Source organism: Engystomops pustulosus, chromosome 7, assembly GCF_040894005.1.
Source record: "Engystomops pustulosus chromosome 7, aEngPut4.maternal, whole genome shotgun sequence".
Classification (NCBI taxonomy): domain Eukaryota; kingdom Metazoa; phylum Chordata; class Amphibia; order Anura; family Leptodactylidae; genus Engystomops; species Engystomops pustulosus.
Genome location: NC_092417.1, coordinates 7,794,964 through 7,809,930, shown reverse-complemented (window position 1 = coordinate 7,809,930; position 14,967 = coordinate 7,794,964). Strand labels below are relative to the sequence as shown.

At 43.5% G+C, this 14,967-nt stretch overlaps 2 protein-coding genes and 1 long non-coding RNA gene across 4 annotated transcripts in view; 2 read left to right on the top strand and 1 right to left on the bottom strand.

Annotated features, from left to right (window-relative positions):
- LOC140069241 (uncharacterized) overlaps positions 1–14,967 on the top strand; it is a 381,540-nt gene that overhangs the window by 145,221 nt on the left and 221,352 nt on the right. The window lies entirely within an intron of this gene.
- Positions 1–14,967, top strand: part of LOC140069260 (uncharacterized) — a 179,979-nt gene that overhangs the window by 42,537 nt on the left and 122,475 nt on the right. The window lies entirely within an intron of this gene.
- Positions 10,729–14,967, bottom strand: part of LOC140069204 (NACHT, LRR and PYD domains-containing protein 6-like) — a 96,529-nt gene continuing 92,290 nt past the window's right edge. Inside the window, exon 11 of the mRNA XM_072114634.1 lies at positions 10,729–13,252. Within this exon, the coding sequence (XP_071970735.1) occupies positions 13,165–13,252 (88 nt within the window). The 3' untranslated portion in view covers positions 10,729–13,164. The remainder of the gene's footprint in view (positions 13,253–14,967) is intronic.

Below are 14,967 nucleotides of genomic sequence, written 5' to 3'. Positions count from 1 at the left end.
AGCCAAACTCGATTAACATCGGATTCTGGTTACTGGAGTGGTCACGGAGAGTGGTCCGTAGGAATGGTGCACACAGCCTGATAGTAGATGCAGGCTGGGAGAATTGAGATGGAGCCGTGTCCAAACTGTGGAAGCTGCAGCTCTGGGCTAGAGTCTCCTGACTCAGCTCCGGGGATTAGTGTCCATGGCAGTACTGAAGGTGTACTGAGCACTCTGGGGGACATTTACTATGGTGTTTCCGCCAGTTTTGTGGCGCTCTCACCACATGTTCTGCTTTCCTACCTATTTATTAGCTGTCGGGGACAGAAAAAAGGACTTTTTCCGTCTGCTCCGACTCTTCTCCGAAAAGGGGCGTGGCTTTGGCGGAGTGGAAACTCAGACAGAATTAATATGTGTCCCAGCCATTTTTGGGCGCTGTAAACTGGCGGAAAGTAGACCAAAAGAAAACTGGTCTAGCAGGGACTGTTGGACACATTTCTGGTGCTTGGGACAGATTTTGGTCTCGGGGACAGAAAATGGGCTCGGGGACAGAAATGTCTCTGCACAGCTCTACAATATTAAATGTGTATCTTCTTTCCGAGAGCAGGTCGGTAACAAAGCCAATGCAGACACCGACACTCTAAGTAAATGTCCCCCACTGTCTCTTTGGGATTAGAACATAATAAGACCATCTGCTCCCACTGCACAGGGGTTTTATACTCCCCCTGGTCAGGTGGTAGCACCTTTCCAATCACAATACAGCTACATAATTGGATAATTACTTACACCCATTTAACTGTTGCCTTTTCTAGCATTATACTCTGGGTGAGTTGCACAGGCTCATCAGATAGATCCCGACATGGAGAGGGGGCTATTCGCAACTACCACCTTGCTTATACATTGGCAGGGGTGTTGCAAGTCTATCTGGTGGTACTATATGTATTTTTATGCGTGTGATTAATTTATCACACGCATAAACACACACCATACACTAGAATACACATATACTACCACATGCATATAACACACAGACACACATCATGCACTAGAATACACATATACTACCACATGCATATAACACACAGACACACATCATGCACAGTTTACACATACATACAAACATACCCATAATCAGATAGAAATGCAGCTGCTGCAGATAATGAGGAGGGGGGGTGAGAACTGCAGCCAAGATAGACCTACCTTCTCTGATATAGCAGTGGAAGGCAAATTCTCTAACTAGATGAGCAATGGACACCTGTCAGGGTGCAGGTTCAGTGGATCCTCTGGACCACCGCAGGAGGTGGCACTAGCTGACACCTAGAACCGGAATCTAAGTGGCACCTGTTCTTCACCAGAGCCCGCCGCAAAGCGGGATGGGGTACCACCAGGTCGTTCCGCCGGTGCGACTAGCCCACGGTGGCAGCGGAGGTTGAGGTACCTTAGAAGGAGACAGTCAAGTGGTCAGGTACAGAGTCAGCCCGTCGGGTTTTCATTCGGCCACACCCCCGATTTCCGTCGCTTGCATGCCAGCGCCGATGTGACACAATCGGATCACATGCGCCAATTCAGGGGAAATCGGCGCAAATGGGAAATATTCTGGTAACACGTTGGGAAACCGCGAATCGGGCCCTTAGTAAATGACCCCCCACTGTGCAAGTCATGTGGGGTTTACACAGTAATTGAGTGATCTAGGGTCTAGGATCAACGCACTGGCCTTGCTGAGCAGATTGGTGACCGCAGCTACTGACACATGAGGGGCTCCCCTCACGAGTGTAACCGGGTTTAATAGTGGGCCACTGGGGAGGCCACCGCGTTCCTGGGCTAAGACACCTGTGGCCTAGATACTCAGTGCAAAATAAAGGTCTTATCCAATAGGATGTGCCTAGGGCCGGGGCAGACAGGATTTGCCAGCTTAAGGCTGTGAAATGCATCAACTGCCTCCTGACTAAGGGCAAATGGGGAAGAGGCAATGCAGTCATCAAGGGGCAGCATCAGGCTGGAGACAGCAGACCTTATCCCAGGCTGCAGGAGCTGGCCAGTCCTAGAATCATGTGAAGAGGCTTAAGGCCTCAGGGCAGGGGCATATTCTGGACTGCCAGCTTTCTTTCCTCTGTCAGGTATCTGCCTGTGGCTGCGGCCTAGGAAGACCACCTTCTCCTGGCAGTACTGGAGATTATCTCTGGAAGCTTGTAACCCTTCTGGAACAGAAAACACATAAGGTCAATAGATGCATCCTGGCAAACCTGTAAAATGGAGGCACAAAACAGTATAACATACTGTCATCCACATACTGTAAAAGAACATGTACTAAAATATCGTATTGAATATTAAATCTTTCCCGTGTCCTTTAATATGTTCTTCTAAAAATAGAAGGACTAAGAGTAATTATTATAAAAAGTTACGTTTATTGCCGTCGTCCAGGTTGCAGAATACAGAAAACTTGTGCAGATTATTAGTCATGTGTTACAGTCAGCCCATGAAATTATGTTCAGGTGAAGGTTTCATCATCTTGTGTTGGTCTTTCTTCCTCCATTCTTCATCTCCATCTTGTGTCCTTAACCCCTTCCCGACATTTGACGTAATAGTACTGCATGGCGGGAGGTGCGTTCCCGCAAAATGCAGTATTATTACGTCATGCTTCTGGCCCCGGCTCCTGAACGGAGCCGGGGCCAGAAGCTGCGGGTGTCGGCTATATATTATAGCCGACACCTGCCCCTAACACCCGCGATCGGAGATTTCTCCGATCGCGGGTGTTAACCCCTAACACGCCGCGGTCGCGCTGACCGCGGCGTGTTAGAGGCATTTAAAGTTTGACAAGAGGGAATCGGACCCCCCCGCGGCGCTTACCGGGGGGGTCCGCTGCTCCGATCGCAGCCCCGGGACTGCCGGTGCCCGGGGCTGCGAGATCTTCATCCCGGTGCCGGGTCCCTGCCTCCTGGCAGGACCCGGCTGTAAGACACTGGGCATGCGCAGCATGCTCAGTGTCTTACATTACACAGTGCAATACATCTGTATTGCACTGTGTAACCTGTAAAAATGCTTGAACAAGTGATCAGAAGATCACTTGTTCAAGCTTAGATGGCAGTAACTGTAAAAAAAGTAAAAATAAATAAATAAAGGTTTTTTTAAATAAAAATAAATAATAAAAGAAAGTGAAAGTCCCCCCAAACACCACATTTCCCTGTACACAAGTAATAAAGTATAAAAAACACTAAATCACAAAAAAACCCCACTTATTTGGTATCGCCGCATCCGTAGCAATCTGTACAATAAATCCTAATCATAATTGGACCCCTCGGTGAACGTGGTAAAAAAAAAAAACCAAAAACATGCCAAAAATTTAAACTTTTTATCAAATTGCTTTACAAAAAATGTTCTAAAAAGTTATCCGAAAAAGTTACAAGCACCAAAATGATACCAATGAAAAGAACAACTTGTCACGCAAAAAATAAGCTTACAACCAGCTCCGTCAACCAAAAAATACTATAGTTATGCTGCTATAAAAATGGAAATACTAAAACAAATGCAATTTTTTCTATTCTAGTTTTCCTTCAATAAAATTGGACAAATATGAAATAAACTATATAAATGAGGTATCACCGTAATCGTAGTGATCCGTAGAATAAAGATAATATATTATTGTTATGCTACAGTGAACACCCCCCAAAAAAATGCTAAAAATCCAAAACAAGAATTGATGATTTTATTTTCCTCCACACGTAAAAAGTTAATAAAATTGCTTCAATAAGCTAAAAACCCACTAAACTGAAGTTTTTTTTACAGTGCATCTCATCTCGCAAAAAATAAGCCATTATGTGTCTAAATAGCTTAAAAAATAAATAAAGATTGTATAGCCTATTCCCAACGCGCATTGTTATAGAACGGTGCGGCGGGTAGTGACTTGCCAACACGGTTCAGACACAGTGATCGGGGTAAGACGGCGGCTGTTCCTGACGGCCATTCATCCTGCCCCATGGACCAGAAGGGTTACGTCCCCCCCACATGATCGCTGCTACTGGCTCATCAATTCAGACCAGCCAATAGCAGCGAATTTACTTATGACGTCAGTAATACCGGTCACCACGTCTGTAGACACGGTGATCGGGGCAGGGTGACGGCTGTTCCTGACAGCCACCAATTTTGCCTTGCAGTCCAGAGGGGTTTTGTTGCCCCCCTCTGTCCATGTTTGCCGCTATTGGCTGGTCGATTTGGTCCAGCCAAAAGCAGCAATATTCGTCACAATGGGCATCGCTAGGGTGAATAAGAGCAACACTTGGCGAAAATTTCCCTACGAAAAAACAAGATTTGGTACAAAAGCGCTGGTCATGCACATTGTACAGATTATGCTGTACAACTCTTACGTGCTGTTCCAATGTGCAGGTCCTGCCGTATCATTTCTCCATTTTCGAGAGGAAGATATTAGGAAACTAATATTGGGACAAGAAGGACGGAGCCCCAGTACCTCTGGTTTAGATGTTCCTGTGTTTTGCCAGGACAGCATTTTCCCGGTGAATTCTGCTGCTTCTAATGGTAGGACTCAATAAAGAGTCTGTTCCAAAAGAGAAGTTAGGATGGACACTATATACTAAGGATGGACACTATATACTAAGGATGGACACTATATACTACTAAGAGACATGCGACAACTCCAGAGTGACAAAAGTTTAGTTGGTCCCCTGGTATATTCCACCTCCTTATACGCAACACATTCACAATTCACAACCTGTTGTGAATTAATTTCGGTAAAATGAATAATTGTAACAACTGTTAGGTTACGATGCTCCCTATAACCCTCCATTATTTCATATGGGGCGCCACATAACGGGCACTGAACGTTCCAGAAATAATTGCAATTTTCATCTTGGACTCCATCGCACATCATATTTGGAAACCACCTATATGTTCAAAATGCTCATTTCGCCACATGTATTACACTACACCACATATTACACCATGCTAAATTCCCCAAGGGGTGTACATTCAACAATTAGGGTCACTTTTCGGGTTTTCCTCTGTTTTGGTACCACTACGGCTATCCAAATGTATCCTGACACATGTGAAGGATTTCTGTCAAATTTGGCCTCTAAAAGACAAACATCCCTCTTTTCCTCTACTGTGCGCCCATAAAGCATTTTATATGCACATGTGGGGTACTTCTACACTCGGGAGAAATAGTTTCACTCCTTTTTTGGGGTTATTTAATATATTATCCCTTGTGGCTTACAAAAATTAGGGGTAAAGTGACATTTATAGGAAAATTTTCACCTTTTTAATGTTTAGGGCCTAATTGGATCATTCACCTGTAGGGGCAAATACATATATTACACATTGCAAAATTCTCTAAGGGGTGTGCGTTCAAAAATTAGGGTCACTTTTCGGATTTTTATCTGTTTTATACCACTAGGGTTCTCCAAATGCATGTCAAACATTTCTGTCAAATTTGGCTTCTAAAAGGCAAACATTCCCCTTTCCTTTTACTGTGCGCCCATACAACATTTTATATACACATGTGGGGTACTTCTACACTTGAGAGAAATAGCTTTACACATTTTGGGGGGTTATTACATTTTTTTTATCCCTTGTGGCTATAAAAAATTAGGGGTAAACTGACCTTTATAGGAAAATTTTTAACTTTTTCCTATTTAAGTCCTAATTAAATCAAACACCTTTATGGACAAATACACATATTACACCTTGCTAAATTCTCTAAGGGGTGTGCTTTCCAAAATGGTGACACTTGTTGGGGTTCCCCTCTGTTTTGGTACCACTACGGCTCTCTAAATGCATCCTGACATATGTAAAGGATGTCTGTCAAATTTGGCTTCTAAAAGTCCAACGCCCCTCTTTCCCTTCTGAGCTTCAGTGCGTACCCATACAACATTTTATTTGCATGTGTGGGGCAATTTTATACTCGGGAGAAATGCTAGTACACATTTTTTTGGGGTTGTTTCATCTTTAATGCCTTATGGGATACAAAAATTAGCCGTAAAAGTGACTTTTTTGGGAAAATGTTCATCTTTTTCCTTTTAGGGACCTATTTGAAGCAAACACCTGTAGGGGAAAATACACATATTACACCTTGCTAAATTCTCCAAAGGGTGCACTTTCCAAAATGGTGACACTTGTTGGGGTTCCCCTCTGTTTTGGTACCACTAGGGCTCTCCAAATGCATCCTGACACATGTAAAGGATGATTGTCAAATCTGGCTTCTAAAAGGCCAAAGCCCCTATTTCCCTTCTGAGCCCTACTTTACACCCATACAACACTTTATATGCAAAAGTGGTGCAGTTCTATGCTTAGGAGAAATAGTTCTACACATTTATGGGGGGTGTTTCATCTTTTATCCCTTGTGGCTTACAAAAATTTGGGGTAAAAGTGACTTTTTTGAGAAAATTTTCACCTTTTTTCCTTTTTGGGGCCTAATTGAATCAAACACCTGTTGGGGCAAATACACAAATTACACCTTGCTAAACTCTCCAAGGGGTGTACTTTCCAGAATGGTGTCTCTTGTTGGGGCTTTCCTCTGTTTTGGTACCATTATGGCTCTCCAAATGCATCCTGACACATGAAAACTTTTTCAGCCATATTTGGCCTCCAAAAACGAAACAACGCTCTTTCCATTCCAAGTGCCCCCCTGTGCCCGTACAGAAGGGTACAGTGACAAAATGGGTATTGGCATACTCAGGAGGAATTGCCCTCAACATTGTAAAATGCATTTTCCTTTTTAACCCATTGTGAAGGTGAAAATTTTAGTGTTCAATGAATCTATAGTAAGATAAAATTACATTTCTGTAATTTCACTTTCATTTATCTTTCACCCTCATGAAACGTTCATAGGGTTAACAAAATTCCCAAAGGTTGTTTTGAATATTTTGAGGGGTGTAGTTTCTAAAATGGTGTCATTTGTGGGGGTTTCTTGTCATGTGGGCCTTATAAAGTCACTTCTAACTAAATTGACCCTCCAAAAGTAGGTTTTGATGATTTTCGTGAAAATCTGAAAAATTGCACCTAAAGTTATAAGCCTCCTAACATCCTAAAAAAAGGAAAAGATGTTTGAAAAATGATGCCAAGTTAAAGCAGACATATGGAAAATGTTAGTTATCAAGTTATTTTAGTGATATGACCAACTTTCCAAAAAGTAGAAAATTTTGAATTTGGAAAACATAGTTTTTTTCAAAATTTTTGCCAAATTTCCATTTATTTCATAAATAAATACTAAACATATTGATTAAATTTCTCAACCAGCATGAAGTACAATGTGTCACAAAAAAACAATTTCAAAATCAACTGGATATGTTAAAGTGTTCCAAAGTTATAACCATTTATAGTGACACAGGGCAGATTTGAAAAAATGGGCCGTGTCAGGAAGGTGAAAAGTGGCTTCAGCGTTAAGGGGTTAAATCTCCAACATATGTCAGCGTGTGAGAGCGAGCTTGGTGTGTCTGATATGCTCAATGTGCCCATCCCCCTTGGACAGTCACTTATAAAGACTACAGTCCTATAGAGTTACATTATGAGCCAAACTCCTCCATTGGCCTTGTCCATAACCATATATGGTAACATTCCTTTATGACCAGCTAACACAGAGACCATTATATAGTAAAGCCATATGGATGTGGTTGGGGGTTGTTTCCTTCCATTGTATTTTACGTATACATCAAGAATGTCCATACAACTCAAGTACTGGCCATATATGGTCCTGATCTTACACTCATGATTATTACACACTTACTCTCCATTTGTATTTTAATCCTCACATTTGTATCTCATTGACCATGTTGTGCTTGATCAACTCTTGAGTACATTTTCACACCCAAATTAGAATATTGTTCATCAATATTTAACAGAACATCACCCATTAAGGGTCCTAGTCTGCAGGTCTACTCCCTGTAGGACCGTGGGGTATGGAGTTTGCCCCCCCCCCCCCCCCCTCTTTGTGGGAATCTGCACCATATGTACTGGAATACTGAACTGGTAAAGGCAAATAGGTACAGGCAATCTTCATGTAGGGGCAAATAGAGGAAAACATTTGCCAAATCAAATAACAGTGAAGAATATGGCATTCTCGGGGACTGCTGCCAGTGAGGTGTGTGGATTAGGAACCACTGAGCGTCAGTACACTCATTGTCAGCTCAGAGGTCATGAACCATCCTACATGTATCCGGCTGTTCTTTCTGGGTCTTTCTCTTGACTGGGAACAACAAAAGGAACTAACTCTGTCTTGGGGAGGTTGTGCTTGCCGACGTCCTCGTCCGTTACCACCCCCTGCCCTAGTCCTGCTCTGTTGGGGGCGTCTCCGTTTCCTAGGATGTGGCCACTCACTTCAGTCACTTTGGTAATGTCTCCTCCCCGCAGTTGTAACATTCCCAACTCTCTCACGGGAACGGAACTTCTCTGTCTCACTTTGGCAATGGTCTGTGAAACTGCTGATCCTGGTCTCTATTCCCCCTGGCTTTCTGTCACAGTCTTATCAGTCCCTCTGTACACAAGTCTGGCTGAGAAGTCTCTAGTCAGTTAATACCTTTGGTAATAACCCATTACAAAACAGCTGTCAAGTGCATTAGATCTACACTACACGGTCAGGTCATACCCCATGTGTCCAAAAGCTGTAACCAGTTTCTGTGGAACTCTTCTAACTGTTCAGGTATCTGCTTTATCTCATCTACACACATGGGATTCTCCCATAACTATCTCTAGCCCATCATTCTGCGCTACCTATAAAGTTCTGGCCAGACTGCAGAGTCTCAACAAAAGCCAGGGACACTTAAATGAAGTGTTGGTGTTTAGTCAAAAAGGAAACAAATGTCATAGGCTCAGTCATAGAGTTGGGGGCTCTGTCCTTGCTTAGTCAGTTCATGGAGGACACAGAGAAATCTGCACCGTCTTATCAATCTCAAGCAGAATTCTCTCCAAGGTCACACACTGCCTGTGAGCACAACACAGACACAGCATTCCAATCCAAAAGAGCCCAGATTTGGAGCCCCCGCCATCTCCACTTTCAACGTACAGGAGATGCTGTAAAAATCACTTCTAAGCCACAGGATTTTTTTTCTTTTAATCATCAGAATCAAATAAGTTTTATCGGGACCTTAATAAAACAAACAACTTCCCACTCCAAGAATCCTATTAGCAGAAATCTTCGCCAGCTTTTACATCTATCAAGATTCTCCAAGGTGCTCAGCTGCTAAGCTACAACAAAGACCAGTTGTTTTCTACAACTATTGTCCTCAATCAGCCTTTATGGCTGCCGACAGAGTACAGTCATAGGCAATTAACTTCAGAGAAAATAAACTGTCTCTAAGATGGCCGCCACTGAAGATTGGTAGCGCGTGTCATCTTCTCTAACCACCAGGTACAGGGGTGTGACTAGTGACATGGTCTGGGGAGAAACTGGGGGCATCACAATAAGTGGTCTCTCCTGACTCCCTGAATCCACACCTCTGCTGATATGGGTTAAGAGGGTGGAGTCTAAGAGGGTGCTAGTCCGGATCCTAGACGCCATATTTTTTTACTTTTTCCAGGGAGGAAAATACATAAAATCTATTTTTCTTCAACTTTCTCCACATCAAAAACTTTGAAATGTCCCTTATCGCCCGTTTCTCTTCAGCGGGCACTCCTCCTCCTTCTGTCACTCTGTCCTGGTCCGTCAGTAGTCACTGGTCTAAGTCTCCAGTGATCAACCCCATCCACTTTCCTTTCCATCATAGTATACTTTCACAACCAACTACCTACTTACATCAAGCCAACCTTCTGCCTGGGTGCCACCATTTTCATCGAGTGCTGTCTCCCACCTCTGCACACCATATCATCTACCATACCCAAAAACTTCAAAACCTCATAACTTCTTTTCACCCACTCTTTAGTTTTCCTGTGTGACACTATGTCAGTTGTTTTTTTATTAGCTCTGCAGTGCCCAGCTAGTCTTACTTTGCTCACTACCCATATTGTGACCTGTGGAATACCTGTTTTGTTCAAGGACTATAGATATCCTCCGTACCTACAGCTCTAGACTACCCCACTACCTATCAGTAAGTACAAATTAGAGACCTTCACAAATCAAGGAGTTAACGCTCAACCGTAAAATCTCCGTCAGTGTCCCTGAGACTCTGCGGTCCCTTACCGCATCATGGGGACGATCCCAATCCCGGAGGAAAGTTTCGTAAACCTGGCCAGGGTTTGTCTCTGCAAACTTCCAGATTCTATACACCATTTACAGAAACAAAACTGTCATAGAAACAGTCACAATCTCAAAAACTCACCCAACTACTTCAACAATCCACAAGGGGCACTGCAGACCTTTTTCTACAACATATATGGTCACTGTTAGGTCTCAAAAGTCTGTCATATCACCTTACAAGAGGTTCTTTGCCAACACAGTGAACCCAGGTTACAGTGAACAGTAAGAATATATTACACACAGAGACAACCTTACTCTGTCCATCCAGCCAGTGAAACAGAAGTGACATATCAAGGTAGACAATAAAATTTGTGTACCCTTGGTGCACCTGTCAATTCCATTCATAGGACAGGAATAGACTTGTTTGAAACTTGACTAAGTGGTCAGCTATCCACACCTGAGCCACTGGTTCAAGGGCGCCAAATATGTTGAAGATGACCAGAAGGGTCTTTGGATACACAAGGCTTTAACAGTCCCCGTCAGCGTTGCAAGGTGATTTTTGAATTATATGAGTCTCTGTTTCCGGCGCTGGAATAGAGTAACACAGAAAAGACACACTGTCCTTACTGAAGAATAGCTCAAGACAAAAACTGTTTATTTTTGCCACTAAGACACTTTTATAGAAAATCATAAGGCGCTTTGCATAGGGCGTACAAGTAGACAAGCGGGCAATACTATTGGGTGGTTTGACCCCGGAAATGCAACACAATTGGATGTAAGCACACAAAGGAATGTAGAACCATTGGCTGTCTTCACATAAACAAAATGCCCAGGTGCTCCCCTGAATACCTTCCCCTAGGTGGTGCCAGCGAGTCTGTGTTTTTTTTTTCTACCTTAATTTGTTTGAATAGAAACCCCACCCAAACTTTAGTTATCACTAGACAAGTTATGTGACATGAATCCTGAGTCTTTAAAATGGCTGAGAGGACGCAACGTGGCGTCCGAGACAGGTGCAATCTCCTTAACACCCTTGTATCCTGTATAATATATGATACAGGGGGTTCTGTATATGTGTCCTGTATACACCTGGTATTAGTGGGGTCACTGTGTGTAACCCCTTGTATCCTGTATAATATATGATACAGGGGGTTCTGTATATGTGTCCTGTATACACCTGGTATTAGTGGGGTCACTGTGTGTAACCCCTTGTATCCTGTATAATATATGATACAGGGGGTTCTGTATATGTGTCCTGTATACACCTGGTATTAGTGGGGGGTCACTGTGTGTAACCCCTTGTATCCTGTATAATATATGATACAGGGGGTTCTGTATATGTGTCCTGTATACACCTGGTATTAGTGGGGGGTCACTGTGTGTAACCCCTTGTATCCTGTATAATATATGATACAGGGGGTTCTGTATATGTGTCCTGTATACACCTGGTATTAGTGGGGTCACTGTGTGTAACCCCTTGTATCCTGTATAATATATGATACAGGGGGTTCTGTATATGTGTCCTGTATACACCTGGTATTAGTGCGGTCACTGTGTGTAACCCCTTGTATCCTGTATAATATATGATACAGGGGGTTCTGTATATGTGTCCTGTATATACCTGGTATTAGTGGGGGTCACTGTGTGTAACCCCTTGTATCCTGTATAATATATGATACAGGAGGTTCTGTATATTTGTCCTGTATACACCTGGTATTAGTGGGGTCACTGTGTGTAACCCCTTGTATCCTGTATAATATATGATTCAGGAGGTTCTGTATATGTGTCCTGTATACACCTGGTATTAGTGGGGTCACTGTGTGTAACCCCTTGTATCCTGTATAATATATGATACAGGGGGTTCTGTATATGTGTCCTGTATACACCTGGTATTAGTGGGGTCACTGTGTGTAACCCCTTGTATCCTGTATAATATATGATTCAGGAGGTTCTGTATATGTGTCCTGTATACACCTGGTATTAGTGGGGGTCACTGTGTGTAACCCCTTGTATCCTGTATAATATATGATACAGGGGGTTCTGTATATGTGTCCTGTATACACCTGGTATTAGTGGGGTCACTGTGTGTAACCCCTTGTATCCTGTATAATATATGATACAGGAGGTTCTGTATATGTGTCCTGTATACACCTGGTATTAGTGGGGTCACTGTGTGTAACCCCTTGTATCCTGTATAATATGATACAGGGGGTTCTGTATATGTGTCCTGTATACACCTGGTATTAGTGGGGTCACTGTGTGTAACCCCTTGTATCCTGTATAATATATGGTACAGGAGGTTCTGTATATGTGTCCTGTATACACCTGGTATTAGTGGGGTCACTGTGTGTAACCCCTTGTATCCTGTATAATATATGATACAGGGGGTTCTGTATATGTGTCCTGTATGCACCTGGTATTAGTGGGGTCACTGTGTGTAACCCCTTGTATCCTGTATAATATATGATACAGGGGGTTCTGTATATGTGTCCTGTATACACCTGGTATTAGTGGGGTCACTGTGTGTAACCCCTTGTATCCTGTATAATATATGGTACAGGAGGTTCTGTATATGTGTCCTGTATACACCTGTAACGATAATGGAGTTTGAGGTTACCTTCAAATCATCTCTTAGAGCACCTGGACCAGGTGTTAAGATTTCATGAGATGAGAGGAAGGAAAGAGAAACAGGTGCGCTGATCTCGTGAAGTAGTTATGGTAAAAACAGATAGATATGATAAAACTTAGCTGCTCACCTGAGGGCATAAACCAATGCACCTTTATGCAAATTCCGTACCAGTCAGCATAGTGGCAGAATGATGAATGTTTCATTTATTTGTTTTTAAACTGTAATAAAGAACAAGCTTTAATATTCACTACAATCTGGTAGTATTTTGGATCCACGCGGCGCCGACGTATTCCCTTATCACCTCCACGGGAAATTTCCTGTATACACCTGGTATTAGTGGGGGTCACTGTGTATAACATCTTATCAGTGATATTCACCAGGAAACCTCCTAACACTGGCGGAAGAATTGTCCATAATGTCCTGGGATCTTCTCCTGGTTTCCTCAGTAATATATTCTCATATTGGGTTTTCTTTTTTGCAGCTTTTCTATTTCTTTCTTCTCCTCCTCAGAGAATCCATTGTCCCTCAGACTAGAAGATAAAACAGATCCAGTGTTAGTGACTTTGTGTTGTGAGGATTTCCTCATCTCCGCAGATTAGTTGGGGATTGATGGGTGTGAGGAGGAATCTGTACCATCTTGTGTTCTCCAGATCTGGTGACACTGGGGACTTCCTGAAGGTGACAGTCCATCAAGTCTAACCTTTTAGAATTAAATAAATGTTTTATCCCCATAACCCGTGATATTTTTGCTCTCTAGAAAGACATCCAGGCCTCTCCTGCACATGTACATAGAGTCCGCCATAACAACCTCCTGCGGCAGAGAGTTCCACAGTCTCACTGCTCTTACAGTAAAGAACCTTTGTCTATGGTGATGGTAAAACCTCCTCTCCTCTAGGCGTAGAGCATGCCCCCTGTCTATGGTGATGGTAGAACCTCCTCCCTTCTAGGTGTAGAGGATGCCCCCTGTCTATGGTGATGGTAGAACCTCCTCTCCTCTAGGTGTAGAGGATGTCCCCTGTCTATGGTGATGGTAGAACCTCCTCTCCTCTAGGTGTAGAGGATGTCCCCTGTCTATGGTGATGGTAGAACCTCCTCTCCTCTAGGTGTAGAGGATGCCCCCTGTCTATGGTGATGGTAGAGCCTCCTCTCCTCTAGGTGTAGAGGATGCCCCCTGTCTATGGTGATGGTAGAAGCTCCTCTCCTGTAGGTGTAGAGGATGTCCCCTGTCTATGGTGATGGTAGAACCTCCTCTCCTCTAGGTGTAGAGGATGTCCCCTGTCTATGGTGATGGTAGAACCTCCTCCCCTCTAGGTGTAGAGGATGCCCCCTGTCTATGGTGATGGTAGAACCTCCTCTCCTCTAGGTGTAGAGGATGTCCCCTGTCTATGGTGATGGTAGAACCTCCTCTCCTCTAGGTGTAGAGGATGCCCCCTGTCTATGGTGATGGTAGAACCGCCTCTCCTCTAGGCATAGAGGATGCCCCCTGTCTATGGTGATGGTAGAACCTCCTCTCCTCTAGGTGTAGAGGATGCCCCCTGTCTATGGTGATGGTAGAACCTCCTCTCCTCTAGGTGTAGAGGATGCCCCCTGTCTATGGTGATGGTAGAACCGCCTCTCCTCTAGGCATAGAGGATGCCCCCTGTCTATGGTGATGGTAGAACCTCCTCTCCTCTAGGTGTAGAGGATGCCCCCTGTCTATGGTGATGGTAGAACCTCCTCTCCTCTAGGTGTAGAGGATGTCCCCTGTCTATGGTGATGGTAGAACCTCCTCTCCTCTAGGTGTAGAGTATATCCCCTGTCTATGGTGATGGTAGAACCTCCTCTCCTCTAGGTGTAGAGGATGTCCCCTGTCTATGGTGATGGTAGAACTCAGCTCGCTCAGTTTTGGCTTGTGATTCTAAGTGGCTAGTGAACTTAAGTGAGTTGAAAAAAGCGGAGTTTTGTGTGTGTTAAGAGTGAATCTGTTGTTTGGGTGATTGTGGACTGAGTATATAGGCAATAGCGAGGCACTTTTCTTAGTGTCACAATTTAAATAGATTTTTTTTTTTCCTTTCTTTGCCTGGTCTGCTAATTGGGAGGAGGGATTAGTGTTCACACCTGATAAATTAAGGTCTAGCAACTCACTTTTGAGCTCACTCAATTTTGGCTTGTGGTTCTAAGTGGCTTGTGAGCATAAGTGGAGTTGAAAAAAGCAGAGTTTGAAAAAGAGAAGTCCACAGAACTGTAAGTAACCTACATTTTATAT